This window comes from Callorhinchus milii, unplaced genomic scaffold (genome assembly GCF_018977255.1).
Source record: "Callorhinchus milii isolate IMCB2004 unplaced genomic scaffold, IMCB_Cmil_1.0 Scaffold3, whole genome shotgun sequence".
Taxonomy (NCBI): Eukaryota; Metazoa; Chordata; class Chondrichthyes; order Chimaeriformes; family Callorhinchidae; genus Callorhinchus; species Callorhinchus milii.
The window spans coordinates 29,040,057-29,059,722 of NW_024704744.1; the positions used below are offsets into that span (position 1 = coordinate 29,040,057).

General features: G+C 38.1%; 1 protein-coding gene across 1 annotated transcript; it reads right to left on the minus strand.

The window, feature by feature from the left end:
* Window positions 1–2,714: 2,714 nt before the first annotated feature.
* opn5 (opsin 5) lies at window positions 2,715–18,916 on the minus strand. Its single transcript, XM_007903322.1, has 6 exons — window positions 18,784–18,916; window positions 8,939–9,058; window positions 8,206–8,376; window positions 7,777–8,111; window positions 7,010–7,269; window positions 2,715–2,787 (listed from the first exon to the last, which is right to left on the minus strand). Exons 1-6 carry the CDS (start codon window positions 18,914–18,916, stop codon window positions 2,715–2,717), a joined length of 1,092 nt encoding a protein of 363 aa, XP_007901513.1.
* Between the last annotated feature and the right edge of the window lie 750 nt (window positions 18,917–19,666).

A 19,666-nucleotide genomic window follows, 5' to 3' on the forward strand; every position in this document is an offset into this window, starting at 1 on the left:
GCAGTAGGAATCTTGACAGACAGTGCTTTCAAAAGCAAGCTATGTGGTTTTAGACTCCAAGAAATCCCAACGCACATTCTGGAGAGTGTGCCCATTCCATTCCATATGTAAGTGGCATGCATATATGGTTCTCAGTCTGGTTTGGATACTCTTAAACATGATAATAATAATAATACTAATCCTTGTATGTGATATAGTGCCTTATCACATCTTCTAGACGTCTCAAAGCGCTTCACAGAATAGACTATAAAGTGAATTGACTGTATATGTTGTGGGCAAAAACGCGGCAGCCAATTGTGCACAGCAGTGTCCCACAAACAGTCGTGGATCGAGTGACCAAATTATTAGTATTATTATTTTGAAGGGATGATTAGCCCTGGAAAGCAATCCGCCAATCGACTAACAATCGGGTTCTTACTTACTGTCAGGTAAACAGAGGCATATGGAGTAAAGAAACTTGCCCAATGTTTCATCTTGCCCAAGAATCAAACCCAGGTCCTCTTGCTTGCAAGGCGAATGCTCTACCCACTAAGCTACAAGACTCGTACAGACATGATGTTGGATTTCTGCAGATTTCAGATACCCGAATGACCAAAAATAATTAAAATAGAAACCATTTTGGTATGGTATTTCGATAGCAACAATTCCCACAAAGATACTTATTGACATTTATTAGCAGAATAAATATATATTTTGCTTACTATTCAATTATCTTTGAATTAAGAAGGAATATTACGTGCATAAACCATTACAGTGTACATTTGTATATAATTAACAGTAACAACAACTTGCATTTATACAGCACCCTTCACATACAGTAATGTTTCAGAACATTCATAGAGATGGCGTCGGACATCAAACTTGCAGGAAGAAGGGAGGTGATCGCAGCCATGGTCAAAGAGGTAGGTTTTCAGGTAGATTTTGAAGACAAATAGAGAGGCAGAGAGATTGAGAGAAAGTATTTCAAAAGGTGAGCAAATAGTGGTTGAATGCTTGCCCACCATTGGTGGGGCAGAGTAGACAGTAGATGTGCAGCAGTTCCGAGTTTGTAGGTGAGATTAAGGAGCTTGACATAGATTCACTAGGAGACAGGAATAATAAGCATGCGAAGCTTCATGCAAGCAAGGACGTAGTCGACAGAGTTTTTATGATGAAATGGAACTTATTGATGCTGGACCTTAGGGAGGCCAGTGAGGATGGGTTTGGGTGCTGTAGGTGTGAATGAAGGTTTCAACAGCGTACAGCATGAGATGAGGCTGGCAATTTGGTGAAAATGTAGAAAATTGACTTACTCAAGAAATCTGAAGGTACAACCTAACATCAAGAATGAGTCAGAGAGAGAAGGTGGGAAAGTTGAGGCAAGAAGGAGGTATTGGTGGGAGCTGAAGAGAATAGCTTTAGGCTTGAACATTTAAATAATTTTCTCAACACAATCTAACCGTATTATTACAAAAATATTATCAGTAATGTTGTTCAATATCAATATGCAATGATGGTTCTAAATTAAGTATAGGAATATGAAAGACTGTAAAGGACCATTTTGGACCATCTGACCAGCCTGATAACAGAAAAAAAAGGAAACTTAAATTAGAACAAATTCTACACTTATCTCTCATATACCTCAATTGAATTCTTCACCAATTAGGGTGCTCAATTCCAATTATCAATTTAGTTTACATTTCCACTCCTATTCTCGTTCTTCAATTTGGCCCATCGAGCCGGTTCTGCCACAGACCATTCCGTCGCCCAACCTTCTCCAATTCCTTCTCCCGGCCTTTTTGTCATATACCTTAATGTTTTATGCTCTAAGTATCTATCCACCTTTCTCTTAAATCCCTCAACGTATTTTTCATCCATGACTTTCCGGGGCAGTGCGTGCCAAATTTGTATCACTCTCCATGAAAAATCTCTCCTGAGCTCTGCTAACCAGCTAACCTGTTTCAGCACAATTTTAAGATGATGTCTTGTAATTGATGGATCTACCGGGAGGGAAAAACGTCTGACAGATTATTCTGTCCAACTCTTTCATAATTCTAAATACTTCAATCAACTCATCCCTCAGCCTCCTAATCTTCAGAGAATACACTCACATCCTAACCAGACGTTCACTGTTATATCTCAGCCCCCAATCTCTGGTATATTTTGTATTAGTCTACATTCACTGTAATGTGAAGAGACTATGGAATTTGCAGGCAAATCAGCAGCCCATTTGCTCACAGCAAAATCCCACAATCAGCCAATAGTTTAAATCTGTCATATATTTACAGATTATTATACTATATAAGAAAAATCACCCAAAAATGTCTGTTTTGTGTATGCAAAAAATACACCATCCCATTTTCCATATTTAGTACGTACTATATAATTAAGACAATCATTTATTATCCTGCACTATAATCCTTTATAGTTTAAATTACTAAATCTGAAGAGAAACTCTGTGGTCTAATGAAACTCAAGTGTTTCAACTGTGAATTGGAAAAATAAGGAATGGCACTAAATCTTCATAGGAAAATAGCATAGAAAGTGAGGTTTCTCATGATTTTACCAGAATCAGTGCAGGAAAAGCAAACATGTGTATTAATTCCCCAAATTCTCATTATATACAAAGCATCATACATGAATATTATAAGTGCAGTCTGTGCTTGATCTTGATGTACTGGAATCCATCCAAAATGATTGTATGTCCATTAGTGAAGTGGAGATCAGGAAAGAAATTAATTCAATTCAAGCTCCAAATGTGTCTCTTTGAAATCCAAGGAATTGTTATTTCTGGTTACCATAAACGGTCTAAAAGAAGGGGGAAAAAAAGGGTTCCTAAAAAACACCATTTAAATTATAATCCTGTTGTAGTATGTATAATATACTGTATTAATTACCTTTATTGAAATGGAATTGCTGTTCATTCATCAGAGTGACTTCTCTCAATAAGAAAGACAATGTTACAATAATAATGCATTTAATGTAGCATCTTTCACTTCAGGAGAATGTGTTTCACAGGATTTATTGTAAAGTGTAGATTATTTTTATACGTGAATGTAGCAGTTAATTTGAACACAAGATTGTCCCGCAAACAGCCGTGAGGTTTTTCTTCATTCTTGAATGTGCAGGAAAACATGAATTGCTCAGCAGAAAGGAGATGTTATTGACTCACAGGATGCTTTGAGGTGCACTATATACCAACTGTCTTCAGATTGATAGAATTGAAGCCCTTCCGGCTGAGGTGTGCCATCTGGTTCACTGTTAGAAGCCATAATGCCATGTGTATGCAATCTATAATTCTGAGCACCCTTGGGAAACTCCCAAAGCTATTGGCATGTTGTTGTCTCGCTACCTGTCTTACTAACTTTCTGTGGAACTGAAGCAAACTTATACAATCCTGGACAAATTGGCTTCCGGTATTAATTTGGTGCATTGATCACTATTTTCATATTTTCAGAAAATACCATTTGCCACTTACATTGCTTAGAGGAAACTTATAATTTTTATTTGAACAGAGAAAATGGTTAGATTTCAATTTCCCTTCTTTTCAATGCCTTGGGACATCCTCCTGATGTGAAAGGCACTGTATAACCAGCTTTGGCCATCTCACCAGTTCTGGCCAGGCTCCACTGGCTCTCCATTACCGAACGGATTGACTTCAAGATCCACACACTCATATTCAAATCACTTCATTCCCTGGCACCTCCCTCCCTCTCCAACCTCCTCACTCCCCAATCCACTATCTGGCACCTTTGGTCAACTGGCACCGGCCTCCTGCACCCTCCGCCCCTGCGCCCCACCATTTTCATGTCCTGCCTGAGAACCTTCCTTTTCGACCGTGCTTACAGTCACCTTCCCCCCACCCCGGCTCAGAGTCAGACTCCGCCATTGTTAAGTGATCTGAGACTCTGCCCTGTGTGGAAGGTGCTATATAAGTGCACATTGTTGTTGTTGTAGTATAAATGCAATTTGTTGTTGTCACTATTCATGCACAAATTATCCTGACAGGAAAAGAATATAGATGGTTACCTCATAGAATGAAAGAGGAAAGTCTTCAGGTGGTATTATCTGAAGACAGGTAAAGAGGAGGTGAGGTGGAGGCATTGAGCAGGGAGTTCCAGAGGATCAGAGCATTATATTAACATTGAGACATCCATCATTATGAAAGAGACATTGTCCAAGAAAAAATCCTTATCCAGCTCAGGAATGCAAGACCTCCCAAACCAAATACCACAAAAGCCTGGGAACTCATTGCCAACAGCTTCACAATGGGTAAACCTTGGCAAGAGACCTAGAAACATTTCCATGCTGTTTTTTTTCAAAGGCGGGGTGGGGGATGCGGTGGCATACATTTAAAATGTAGGTGCAAGATTGGAAGTGATAATGTATCAGCTGTTTTGTGCTATAGCATTGCAGTTTGCCTTAAGTAGGAGGCAACTGTCTCATCTCTAGCCTCTCATGTAAAAATCATCATCTTTTTTGTGGAAATATCTGGAGTCAATTGGTCTTCATAGAATAATAGAATCATAGAATATTACAGCACAGAAAGTGGCTATTCGGCCCATTGTGCCTGTGCCGGCTCTTTGGAAGAGCTACCAAATCAATCTCACTCCTCAGTTCTTTCCCCACATCCTTACAATTTTTTGCATTTCAGACTGTAAAAACTCGCTGTGTAAAAATTCTCATCTCCTCTCTGGTTCATTTGTCAATTATCTTAAATCTATATGCCCTGGTTACTGACCCACCTGCCAGTGGAAACAGTTTCTCTCTATCTACTCTATCAAAAACCCTCATAATTTTGAACACCTGTATTAAATCTCCCCTTTCTCTGCTCTAAGGAGAGCAATCCCAGCTTCTCTAGTCTCTCCACATAACTAAAGTCCCTCATCCCTAGTTCCATTCTGGTACCAAATCCCCAATTCTAAAATTCCGATCTAAGGTCAGGGATAGTTGGCTGATGATAACGGTGCCATGTATTGATCCAAGTTTCTGAGCAATAAAAAGATCCTTGATAGGGCACCACCGACCACCTATGCATTGCTGTCTCTCTAACTGATGTTCTACCCCTCTGTGGAAATGGATGAACCTGTGACCGCCCTCCTCTGGAACAGTACATCAGTCATGTATTAACTGCAAGGGGACATTGAACTGTGGCTAATGCACAATTTAGTTAGCACAATGTTCAAGTGGCAAAATAAAACTTTCAGTGAAATTGAATTTTATAGGTAAAACATTTCTAGTCATAATTGAGGCAGTCACTTTATCGGTTGCAATTTGATACACTCGAAGATCTACTCCCTGACAGAGCCTTAGGCCATAAATCAAGAAAATGCAATAAAAAAAACTGGAAACACGTTCATTGATTGGTTGGTTGGTTGGTCGGTCAGTCGGTCGAACGAACATGGACACTTACCTAGACTAATGCAAATGTTCGGAGAGCCACTTGTTGACAGTCCCACAGGCCATTTCTGGCCATGGGTTCCCGATCACTGTCTTAGAGACTACTTCTTCATTATTACCAGCCATAATGGAGATACAAGTGTAATTTGTTGTTGTTGTTTTTGTAATAATGTGCCTCTTTATAATACGGGTTCACGTATAAGGCCAGACGACAATTCTCACTCTAAAACCTGACTGACTTCCAATTCGTTAGGTAGGCACTGACATCACATCTGTGGGAAGACTATGCACAGGTAGTCCCACTAATGTCATTTTGCAAAGAAAACGTTGCAGAGGATATGTCTGACAACCTTGAAGTTAGGATATTTTTAGCACGGGAAGACGGAGTACACATGTGCAACATACAGCAAGCTGACGATTAGGAAACCAGCTATTTTTCAATGTTTCATTATAACATTGGAGTGTGAGACATTGGACAGCATTATAAGCAGTTGTACTGTTCTGTCCTAGTATGAGGATCAATTTGTAGCTAAACCTATAAATTGAATCTGAACTTTAAATTATTCTAAAATTCTTATTTGATGAAACATAGTATCCACCGATCAAGCTAATGAATTACTGCGACACCTCTAGACTTAAAAGTGAGATTTTTTTTGTGAGATCCTGAATTGATGAGTCTGGCCCAATTTGAAGATCATGAATGTGAAAAATAACATGCCTGAAAAGAGTCATTATCTATATATAACTTCTTTGGAGTGAAGTCTGAATAATTATGTTAAAGAACTGTAGTGAATGCAGATTACATATTTGGGCAAACTATTTCAGTGGAGTTCCTGAGCTGCAAGACAATTTACCATCTGTGATTAACTCAAGACACTTTGCTAAGTTTCTAAGCATTTACAGCCCCCTTTATGCTGTCAAATTCCATAACTCATTAAGACTAATTCATCTTGAGCGCTCGTGAATTAAATTAAAAAAATAAACATTTAACTCTTCGTAATTGATATAGTTAGAATGGAGAGATTGATGCTGAAATCCACTTTTAAAAAGTAATATTTGGCAAATCATGAAGTTGGAGTGAAATGTAGCTTTCTATAAGAAAGTTCTGCCGAAGGGTCATGGACCCGAAACGTTGACTCACTTTCCTTTCTCCGTAGATGCTGCCTGACCTTCTGAATGTTCCCAGCGATGTTTATTTTTATTTTAGCTTTCTATAAGAATTTGGTTAGACAACAACAACAAAATTATATTTGTAGAACTCCATTCACGTCGGGAGGATGTCCCAAAGCGCTGGGACTGTATTTGTTTGAGTAAAAATAGAGGTTCATAAACTTCTTTATACGGTTTACATAATTTAATGTAAAATATATATGATTTAAGTGACACTAGGAGCACTGTCACTGATATGTTCAAGGAAGTGTGTCACGTCTGTATTAAAACAGTTATACACCAGCATTAATAGTACAACATAATCTGTCAAGGTTTGATTTATAAATAGATGCAGTAAATTGTATCATGCAGAAGAAAGATTTATAACTTATTCTCAAGAACATTAATTTATATCTCCCTTTGCCTTTTGACATAACGTGCACAGTGGTAGCAAAGAATATTCACTTATAAAGATATTTACCTAGGTTTCCGAAATGTTGTCTTTTGGCGTGCTGATCTGAAGAAGTCACAAATCATTGTAATCCTGCTTAGACTTACACATCTACAATCAATAATTTGATATATGATGGGGTTGTACATTGCTGCTGACTTTGCAAGCATTGTCGGTATTACAGAAACCTCAATTGGCACTGAATTAGGACTCCCGAAAGCTGACCACACTGATGCAACTGCATACGGGATCCAAGCAAACATGAAACCTCCACATATAAATATTGCCATCTAGTGTGGGAAAAAAGAAAAAGTAGTCTGTTAACTTTGCAAACCATACTCCATATTAATCAATCCAATAATTAGATTTCATTATTTAAAGCAACAAGAAAATATGAAATAAGCATCAAAATCTGGGAGAAAATTTTGAAAACTGGAATAGAAATTCTGTTGATCAGAATAGTGAGTTCAAAGCCAAAACAATCTCAGTCAGAATTCTTCCTATTCACTTTGCCTTTCAAAAGAAAAGGAAAACCTGGCAGGAACATTATAAGAAATAATGGATGCTTAACAAAATTCCTGCTTAAGTAGACTAAAGCTTTGCTCTACCTCAGAGCAAGTAGACTTGCGAACTTGGTATCACAGTTATTTTCTTAATGGAAATGGGTCTTGCATGAGCACCACCAAATGGACAATAAAGCCAACTCTATGTTAAATTAACATAATAAATATCATTAGAAACTAAGACAACAAACATTTTATATATGCGCTAGACAAATGAACAAAAATACTAGTTACCTTTGTTAGATTCATTTCCAGGCTATGGTGATTTTGAATTCTTGAATCAAAGTGGGCAACTTCTTTGGCAGATGACTTAACTTTGGCTATGATCTTTATGTATGAAAATACTATGATAATTATTGGAAGCAAGAGGCAAAAGAATAGTATTGTCAGAACGAAGATTAGTCCAGATACAGAGACCCGTGCAAGCCACCAGTCCAGAGTGCAGGATGTACCAAAAGGTTCTGGAGCATAGTTCCCCCATCCAACCAGCGGCATTGTAGCCCAAAATGCAGCGTAAAACCAGATGAAAGCTAAGGACATGAAGACATGACGCCTTTGAAGCCAACTACCTGCAAAATTATTTAAATCATTTTAGACATGCTATTGAAAAAGCAGTTGGTTTGAATAACGAATTTAGAAATTTTAAATTGATGGGTTACTTACCATATTGCAAATGACAGATTTTTAAGTATCTGTCCAAGCTTACAACAGTCATTGTGATAAGACTCCCGCAACCAAAGAAAAATCCTGCCCATCCGTGCCAGCGACAGCCGACCCATCCAAATATCCATCGATGTGAAAAGCAAGATATAATCAGAAAGGGTTGTCCTCCAACTGAAAAAGAAATATGCATGTATTTTAATAAACCTGTTAATTTGATACAGAAATAGATATAAATATAGAGGCACATATCCACCATGGATGGGATGGAACTTGCTAATGGAAAACTCAAAGAGATCTAGGAGTGTTAGATGACTCATCACCCGCCATGTGAAAACAAGGTGAGGCAACAAGAGGCAAAATTGAGTCCAAATCCCTACATGTTGACATTGTACAGTTCTCTGGCGGGGTCACAACTCGAGCACTGCAGTCCAGGTCATCACAACATATTGATACTGCATTATAACAGGGTTCCACTGAAATATTATTGACATGTTCTAATTTTGTTTTTGTTTCATCAATGGACTTTATTGAAATAACTTATTATTTTACAGCTATTTGGTTCTCTAATCTACAATTAGTCTATGATTCTGAAGTCATCTATTTTTAGCGTGGAAGCCTTCCAGTGAATGGGAAAGAAGCTAGCTGACTGAGTGGAGGTACAGTGAACGGGGTTCACACCCCATTTGAGTTATAAATGAAGCACATTATAATAGTTATTATTATAATAGTTTACCTGACATTCCAAAATCACTGATTGCAAGGTTGGTTATCAATATTTCAGGAGGTTTCAATTTTCTCTTTTGTGTGATTGACAAGTAAATCACGTATCCATTCCCCAGTGTTGAAAGCAGCCCTTAAAAAGAAAGGAAAGTAGATATATCCTCTCTTTGACAACATCGATAATGCTACAATTTTAATATTTGAACAGAATTATTTTGTACTCTACATCTTATTCTCTCTATCAACACAATTCTCAGATAACATAACCTTGCAATAATTATTTTAAATTTTGCAACTGCTTCATAGCATGTACAAAAGTTATGAAAGTGTAACAAGTATAAAAATGAAAAGAGATGCAGTTAATGTTTATTTGGATTTCAGGAAGGTGTTCAATAAGGTGTCACATAGAAAACTTGTGGCCAAAATTAAGGAACATTAAGGCACAGATGACAAGGTAAATAAATAATAATAATAATCCTTGCATTTGATATAGCACTTTTCAAGTCTTCTAGACATCTCAAAGCGCTTCACAGAATATACTGTGAAGTGAATTGACCGTATATTTGTGGGCAAAATAAAGTGGATAGAGGAATCGTTGAAGCCATGTGGAAATTAAGAGATGATTTTCTGAACAGTAGTTAGTGGCATGCCTCAGGTATAATAATAATAATATTCCTTGCATTTGATATAGCGCTTTTCACATCGAGAGGACGTCCCAAAGCGCTTCACAGAACACACTGTAAAGTGAACTGACTGTATATTTGTGGGCGAACACGGCAGCCAATTGCACACAGCAATGTCCTACAAACAGTCATATGGATTGAAAATGACCAATTTATTATTGTTTTGTTTTTTTGGAGGGATTATTATTAGGCCTGTGGAGTAAGGAAACTTGCCCAAGGTTTCACCCTGCCTGGAATTGAACTTACGTCTCTCGCTTGCGAAGAGAGTGCTCTAACCACTGAGCTACAGGACTCCACGGGGTATTAGGACCTCTCTTGCTCCATGATCTATACGCAGAAATTGAGAGAATATCTAAATTCATGGATTATACTAAATTATGAGGTGGTGTTAATAGGGGCAAACAATGCAGGAAATTCCAGGCAGATATTAATAGGTGAGTAGAGAGGGCAGATTTATAGCAAAATATGATGTCATGCATTTTGGAAGAAAGAATAAGGAGCAGAATTATACCCTGGGTGGTAGATGTTGCATATTGGTTTAATTACTTAATTGGTCATTGGATATTGACAAAGAGAAGCAAACAAGTATAAAATGATTCTGGGAAAGTGACTGTATTTCAAAGTGATGGTGGAAGAAAGTGTGAAGTGTAAGGTTTAAATAAAGCAACTAGTGAATCGAAACTGTTTTGGATTACAAACATTACAATAGAGTTCTCAATGTGGTGAAGGAATAGAGGGATCTCTGGGTACAAATACATAGCTTACTAAAAGTGCAATTGCAGGTAATGAAAGGGTGTTAAAGGGTAAATGGGATTTTGAATACAATGAATGCAAAAGCAAGAAAGTGATGATGAATCCATAAGACATTGGTTTATTCTGCAGTCTTGGGCACCACATTATAAAAAGAATAGAGCAATGGAGAGGGTGCGGCTTAGGTTTATGAGAGTGATACTGGAGATGAAGATATGAGGAGAGACTAGAGCCGTTAAGACTTTTATAATAATAATAAGTCTTACATTAGATTTAGCGTCTTATTACATCATTGAGATGTCTCAAAGGTCTTCACAGGATATACTGTAAAGTGGTTTGACTGTGTATATTGTGGGTGAAACATAGCAGTCAGCTTGCACACAGCAATGTCCCACAAAACAGCCTGGAGTGAGTGACCAATTTTATATAGGTCGAGTGGAAGAGAGAAAGATAGCTTCCTGGAGGAGCAAACACCAATACAAACAAATGGGCTGAAAGGCCTCCTACTCTGTTGTACATTTCTATGCTTCTATAGTTCAGCTTTTAGTCACAATACTTAAAGATCCTAGCACTGCTGCAGTTGGCTATGTAACCATCTATGAGTGGAACTCTTTCAATTCAATACAGAGCACCTATTAGAACACATAATACAAACCTCATGGACACCTTCATATAACACACAAACCTAGAAGCATGAAACAGATTAAACATACACATCATCAATACAATACAACTCCAATTGGATAATGTTTGAGAAGTGTTTTGCAGTTTTTTTTAAATAAAGATTAAGTTGTGCAAAAGGAAAACAAACATTTTGGATGCCAGAGAGTAATTCTGAGATACAAACAATATCCTCGTATAGTACAACAATTTGCATTTAGTGATTTCAATGGTTCTGAAAAACTTGCTCCTATATTGTTTCCTGCAATAGATACTGTAATGGTTACTGAAATATATATATAGGTGGTAAGGAAGTCACCAGAACATCTCAAAGCGCTTCACAGGATTTACAGTGTATTAGGTAGGTGAATGTTGCAGCCAATTTGTGCACAGCAATGTCCCACAAACAGCCATAAATTGATTGATCAATTTTAGCTGGGGTACACTGGTCAGGACCCCAGGAGAAACTCTCTTCTCTTTTCATACACTACTATGGCATTTGAAGCGCTTCGGGAAGCCATCCGGAATGAAAGGCCCTATATAAATGCAAGTTGTTGTTGTTGAAGGCTGCTGAGGTCTTGGTTTAATGTTTCATCCAAACAATGGCCCATTGACAGCAAGATACAGTGTTACAGAAAAAAAGGCATGTAATAAATGGATTGTTTGGAATTATAACAAAGTATTACAGATAGATGAGGCTTGGGGGTAGAAGGGCACAATGCATCAGCACGCCATTTAGATTTGTCACAGAAACAGAATCCAGACTGTTGTGAAATGTTAGACTAATGTGAAAATGAACCACACACACACAGAGATTTGATTTACAGTTACAAGAAATGTAATTTATTCAGGTTTCTTTACATTTTGAGAGAGAAACAAAATTTTATTATTTTGTAGGATTTAAACTAACTACATTTTGCAGTTGAAAGTATGATATTTGTAAAACAAAGGTTGCTGCACTAATAGTGATTTCTGGACTATGAATTAAATTGCAGGATTTGGTAAAATTGGATTTTTTTAAAAAGGAAAAAACTCCTCTTCCAAAGGTTGTTGTTTTCCTTCTCAACCCCTTTACGGAGTTTCTAGGCTTTTTTTCAGCCAAGAAATAGCCTAAAAGCAAAACATAGCCATTCATTTTGCTTAAAGTCATAATCTCAACTAAATTTCTGCTTTCATCGTTAAGGAACTCAGTCCCCCTACCTCCACACGATCCCCTTTATATCTTGATGCATATAATAATAATAATCCTTGCATTTGATATAGCGCTTTTCACATCTTCTAGAATTCTTAAAGCGCTTCACAGAATATACTGTAAAAGTGAATTGACTGTATATTTGTGGGCGAATATATTTGTATATTTGTGGGACATACTTAAAAGTTGCAAATTTTGAAACAGATCTTTTTTGTTTTGAACCAAGCATACTAAATACAACAATTGCTGGACTTTTCTTTCACCACAGATAATTGGCACAATCTCTGAGATGTTAACTGTACTGACGCAAATGCGCTAAGAATAAAGTTGTTTACTGTTAGAACTAGGCTTGTGATCATCTGTCATGTATGAACCATTCATTACATATATTTTAAAAACACAATTACTTTTTTCATCGTTGTGGATAGTATAGCTTTACTGAACAGTTTTTCTTTATTTTCTACTAAATTTAAGTTCTCCAGAAAAAAATTATGAAGAATGTGGATTTTTAATTTTTGCCTTAACTTATTTTAATGACTAGGGAAATGGACGATCAAAGGACGAGCAAAGCGAAGTAGGGTTTGCCTAAAACAAAGTAGAATTTGCCTGTTTGTCTATTCTATCTCTCTGGGAGTTTGTTCAGTGTCCAGCAAGGCAGCACCCCTCCAGCATTGCACTGAATCCTCAGCCAAGACGATATGAGTTCAACGTCCTGATGTGAGGCTTGTATCCACAATCTTCCAACTCAGATGAGAGTGCTACCAAATGAGCCAGGCTCACTCACAATAAATACTAAGAGCAGAGAATGATACAATGTGACATCTATGCACCATTGTATTCTATAGTCATGTGTGCCATGTATGCAATAGTACAGTTCTTTCACGTGTGTGGGTGGTGAAGAGGAGGGAGAAAGATTGTACCTGCTGTTGGACATCTGATTGTTAGTGTTATTATGGAGAGGAATATTACCGAGGATGAGAAAGTATTCTGTGTAAAAGATATTCCACAGCAGAGTGTCATACCCAGTAACATCAGCGACCAGTGACTGAGGTTGTCCAGCACAGAGAATAAATTTGTGTGCATTATTACAACCATGACTACAGTCACACTGCATAATTGAGGCTAACATTTCAGTTCTTGTGATTATCGCAGTATTCAACTTCCATGTTTCGAGCAACTTCAAGACACCTACAGGAGAATTTCTACAACAAAAAAGGTCATCATTCCATTAACATTGAAAGACAGATAATAACAAACAGTAACAGAAACATCATATACATCAATGCCTAGTATCCAGGGTCTTATCACAATACTTTTATATCAAAACAATTGCTGTTAGCTTGGCTCAGTTGAAGGTCCTCTCTGAGTTCAAACCCACGTCAGGACTTTAACTTATTGTTCAGTGCAATATTGGAGAGTCTTTACAGGTGAATATTCTGAAATTGGAAAGCGAATCCTGCCTCCTAATTTTTACCTAAATCTGGAGAGTATTAGGCACTGGTTGGTGATATCCAAGCCTTGAGGTTGCCATAGAGTATCCTGGAATACAGCTAGAGTTGAATCATCTACAACCACATAGTTTGTCCATAACAGTACTGACTGGCAAGCTTTTCTTCTGCTTGTCCAACTAGGATCACTCTATCCTGCAAGACAAAGTTAAAGCGGTGTCTTACAGATTTAACAGGAGCCAAAAAAGGAAGAATCCCTGTCCCACTTGTGGAGATTCTTTTAGTCCTGCCAACCAATCAGGCTAGCTAGTCAGTCAGCAGCAATATCTTGGTGTACTGTGGACCTGCCTGGCTCAGAAATCAAACTATTGAGACCGCCACAGAGGGATGACTCAATTCTGACATTCCATTGCCAAGTATGTCACCTTGAATCAAGCTCAGCCCCAAGGATAGTGGCAATGCTCTCATACGTTTCAGGTTGAGCTGTGCTGCTCACCACCAAGTTCACAGGTTGTTCCTGCTACCCGCTATTTGCCAAGTGAAGGCTCCAACCTACTCTTGTCAGAATATCAAATTGGGAAGATGTTTCGTTAACTAAAACATTTTTTCTTTTCAGCTATTTCTGCTTTCAGCCATAAAATGGATTTGCCTTGCACAAATATCAGTTTTGTGCGCAGATGTTTTTATCAGATCACCACTATTATGTGCTTCACTCTGTGAGCCCTCACCCAAAGTTGCACTACTCTCCCTGCACATAGCTCTGCACTACCTTCTCTGCTAATAGCTAGGCTACGTGACTATGCAAATGATGAATCTAATTGCACCTAGTGATGGCTGAGGTCATCTCTATTGCTGGTCCGGGGTACTGTTGATTCTGTGTCTTCCTCTGACTCCCCCTGAAGCTCTGGTGCTGTTCTTGCAGCAGTCAATGGTTCTCCTACAATATCAAACGGAAATAAGTAATCAATCAATAGCCAGGACAAAAATAAGAGGTTGGTTACACGCTTTCTTTCTTTCACACATTGATTGTGAAATATCCATGTTTTAATAAGAATGTTTTGGCAAAGCTTGACAAAAAGCCAGTCAGTCAGTCACGATCATTTTCCACATTTGCACATGCTTACTATGAGCCTGGTGGGAGGTTTGGAAAATTAATTTGCACATGGCCAAATTCAGTAAATCACCTGGTCGCTGCAATCCTCATGGTTTATGAGCGTTATTTAATTCTAAGGTCGCCTTCATAATAATAATTATAATCGTTAAATTTATTATATCATTACATTTCATGTCAGGAGGACGTTTAATAGGATATACTGTAAAGTGTAATGACTGTGTGCCCTCTTGTGTGCATTATCCTATATGCATTTGTCTTATGTTAAGAGATAGGCAGAAGAACTGAATCAGTTGCTAGTATTTCATAACATATGACTTCCGACAACTTACATTTACCATTACATCTTGAACGGTAAAAGCAGTGAATAATTAGAAATTTCATTATGAAACTCAAGTATAACTAGAATGACACTAACCTTGGCAACTGTCACTTTTCTTTAAATCAGACAGCTTCTTCTGTATCTCCTTCCATATCCATCTCTTTGACTAAATCCACAAGATAAGGTCATTCATTTTTCTAGACTCCTACTGTCCCACTAGAGTCGAAGAGGTTTTGACCTCTCTGCAAAAGCACATTTATTAATACCACAATGGGGTTTCCCTAAACATTCAGCTTCTATTGGAGTCATGGAAGTGCTCCTCCTAACTCGCCGCAATTTGTACTTGCTCCATCACAGCTCTATTTTCTCCCATTCATAATGTTTAAATGACGACCGAAGCTCTTTGCTTGTCACTGTTTCAGTCCATATGCAGAATCTAAATACATAAACAATGAACAACAGAGAAAGCTCTAGCCAAAGAGTGATGCTCAAGTGTGAATGCACAGTCAATCTGTACGTCACTTTATGCACCAAGCAACATAATGTAAACCCAACATAAAAGTCAGAAGGCCTGAAATCTCCAGAGCCAAGCATTGAAGGAGTCAATGTCAGTTTATGGCATCGGAAGGGATTGCACCAGTTCAGTTGAGCTTGTGTACTTCTGGACAATCAGGCATCTTTCCTTCAACGCCAGGTAAGTGAGAAACAGCACAACCAAACACATTTAGGGGCACTGAACACCTGGTTAATAGGATTAACAAGCTTCTGCCACCTAGCAACCATATAATAGGGCTGAACTACCCAAGCTTGGAGCACAGTCATTTTGCTTTACCAAATGCAAGGAACCTGACCTGTAACTAGCGAGTTAGTGGAATCTGGACGTGCTCTTTTGCCTTCAAAAGCAGTGCTAACCATCCTTGTATTGCTAACCATTGAGTCAAAACATACTAGCATGTCAATCTTCTGCACAGTTGCCCTGAACAGTGTAAGATTGTGTGTAAAATGTACCCAGAGATCAGGGGTCAAATTCATCTTTATTAAACCTTACACCACAATAATGATATAATACAAACACAAATTACATTTGTCTAGTGCCTTTCACATCAGGAAGACCTCCCAAGGCGCTGGATCTCCCAACTTGAAAGGCGGTTTACAAATGTAATCTTGTATTGTGTTGTATCTTTGAAGGCAGAGTTTTGGCATATGTAATCAGTGAAGAATATGTAATGACAATTATTAGCAAATAAATAGAACTTGAATGCATACATATATACTTATCAGTCTCTTCCACATACAAATCGTGAAAGATTATTGCAATAGTGCATTGTTGATTAATTAAAAATGAAGAGTTAATAATGCAATTAATATCATTATACGCTCATAACTCCATGAGTTGCAAAGGAAAGCCAAGTGTATGTTAATTAAATACATAGAGATATAAACATGGCCCCAAAATGACCAAACATTACAAAAACGAAAATAATGGTAGCCTTACAACTCTCTCACTAGAAGCAGCTACAAATAATAGACTTGTCATTAGACTAAGAATCTGCAGCAGTTTCCTAAAGGCATTTTATTCCCTTCATCTACAATATCTGAGGGTGTCACTTAGGTATTGTACCTTTCCGACCCAATCAATAAGTGTGTGAAGTCTGTAAACTATGAAGGAGCTTGTAAATCAAGTCAACGTGCCTGTAGTCATGAGTTGCGTGGGTCGGTCAAGGTAGTTTATCCTCTTAGTTAGCTTCAGCTTGTACGTTGCATTTTAAGAAGGTAGAGAAAATTTGTTTCTGCGACCCACTGCCAGAAACACAGCAATGTAACCCCAAGCTTCCTCCATACAGGCTGGAGCCATTCCTCCACTAGCAGCATGTTGATCCCCTGTAGCTGACAGAAGGCTGCCCACTTACAATGCCATTGATGGAAGCTGCCATCAGCTCCAGTTGTTGGAGGAAACGCTGTTGTTTGGAACACTTGGTGATACAGGAGTCATTTGGGGAAAGGAAACAGTTCGAGTCGCCAGAGGTTTGGCCCCTGAGTTGGAGGCCAAAACTTCAGCAGAAGTGAAGTAGGTTTGTGAGGAAGGCAAACACGGGAGAATCAACATTTTGGTCAACCAAGCGATGCCAGGAAAATTCCACAGGACATGACAGGGTAGAGTGCCAAATCACAATGTAATCATTAGCCCCTAAGTCACTCCAGATATATGAAGGAATGTCTCGACCTGCACGAGTGCCAATTATTGTTTCTATTGGCACCAACAAAAATATCACCACATCCATCAATATGCTTTCATTGCTTTCAGCCATCTTTCCTCTTTCACTCATCTCTGCTCCCACCCTTAGCTTGGATGCCCAGCCAGTACTATTAAGTACTTTGGGACAACCTACCAATGTGAAAAGCACTATATAAATGGACATTGTATTGTAAATGTGTATTATGTTATTACCAACATTGCAAAGGCTTCTCAAGGCTAGGATTCAGTGGGAGAAAAGAGTCTTCTCTGTAGTTGAAAGAAATCCCTGATAAAAGTAGCTGCTTCTAGCTACACAAGCACTCCATGAGGCAGATATTTATGGCTGAAAACAGCAACAGATGAAAGAATATTTCACTTAATATTACAAGTTCTCATTCCTCTGACCTCAATAGGATATTCAATGTTGTGGGTGATAGTCAATCAGTAAAAAGATCTTTTCACCCAAACTTAATTTTTATAAAAGAAGTTCGCCAATTTGGTGTCGATGATTCTTGCCATCCGGTCCACTTCTAGTTCCAGGAATGCACTCACAGTACAATGTGCAGGCAGGTGAGTTTCTGAACAGATTCAAATTCACGCAGATTCATTAAGCAATTATCAATGAGCAAATTTCGTAACAAATAGTGGAATTTACAGTAAAGCCTAAAGACTGTATTTTGGGGCAATCAACACCTAACAGGATCCCACAAACAACAATGAAGTGAATGTCCAATTTAACTCCAAATGCATGTCCAAATTCCATCTCCGTCAGCCAGGAATATCTCCCAACCCATTCTGAATTTTGTCAAAGGATGTTTAACGTCCACCTAAAGAAGCAGTCGGTACTTTGATTTAACATGTCATCCGCAAGATAGCACGTCCAACAATGTGGTGGACTCCATTACAACTGAGGCAAGCTGACACATTTATTACGTCTACATTAAAAAAAGTTGGTAATCGTGCTCATAGCAGACCACAATTCCACAATTCCACAGTACAAAAGATGAAATACATTTTTATACCACTATAACATCAAACCATTTTAAAGGTTTTAATTATGTTTATGCGCAGCTTTATATAGGCAAATACTGCTGCTGTTTGCATCAGGGAGATCCTAATTTCCTCCCACTATACCCATGAGTGAATGACCAGTGACTCTGGAGATCTTGGACAGAACATCAGGACAAACTCCCTTCTCTAGTGAACAATCTCATAAGATCATTAACATCTTATCCAAAGAATGGTATCACTGACAATCATGCATTGGAAGTCACCCATCTCCACTGTTGCAAGAGTATCAGCCTAGACTAAGAGTTCAAATCCCAAAGTAAGGCATGAACCCTGGCAAGGGTACTACCAACTGAAGAACATCTTATATTGCACTTAATAGATGTTCATTTTGACATATTATACCCCATTTAGAAACATGCCTAAATTGAAAACTATATTGTCTTACCTGTGACTATTAAGTAACAGGCTGATATTATATCAGCTTCCCAGGAAAGTTTGGAAACAAATGGATCTCCATGGAGTGAATCATGCAGCCAATATCCTGAATAGAGAGCTGTACTGTTGTCAAAGGCTGTCATTACTTCATATAGTTCACTGCCTTAAAAATGAAAAATATTCTGTTAGTGGGCTTTATTCTAAAGAGCAAACTACATCTACATTCATCTTATTAGCTGGTTTCTGACTTATACCCAAGTTGAAAGAGTGTTTACAATAGTTATGAACTTCCACCACTATTTAAGTGCAAACTAGGGGATTCAAATCAAGTTACTGTGCATTCCAAGATGAATGAGATGTATTGCCTTTTCGTATCAAATTATTTAAAGGAGTCTTCAGAAGTCACTATGAATTACAATCCCTTCCCATTATAATCTCCATGGAGTTCAAAAAAAATCACAGGATTAGTTTAGATTAAGAAGGCCCTTTGGTCCAATTGATCTCACCCTTCCAAGATACCCCCCTACATCACAGTATCAATCTGTTTTTAAATGAATCTTATGCTCTGGCTTCAACCAACCTTCCTGATAGACTGTCTCAATTATTAATTACTCTTTGAAAGTATAGAAGGGATTTAAATAATACTGTGATTGTTATTACTCAACTTTTATTTTATCTAAAATCAGGAGTTTGAAGCAGTACACCTTACACTTTACACAACAGTGTAGCAATTTTCTGATACAATTTGAACCGAGCTGGTGGTTGGGATCAGAAGGGATGAAGGGCCAGGAAGCTCGGGGTAGGAGGGTGACCGAAGGCAAAGTTGAAGAGGAGGATCTTGAGACAGGTCTTGAAGGAGGTAAGGGAGGGACAAGATGGAGGGATGGAGTTCC

Excerpts from the sequence above, each read along its gene's own strand:
- opn5 (XM_007903322.1), bottom strand. The coding sequence starts at position 18,916 with ATGACAGCCTTTGACAACAGTACAGCTCTCTATTCAGGATATTGGCTG. Across the intron at positions 9,059-18,783 it reads CTGTTACTTAATAGTCACAG|GGCTGCTTTCAACACTGGGG; the intron begins GTAAGACAATAT and ends TTTCTTTTTAAG. Across the intron at positions 8,112-8,205 it reads AATCTGTCATTTGCAATATG|GTAGTTGGCTTCAAAGGCGT; the intron begins GTAAGTAACCCA and ends ATAATTTTGCAG.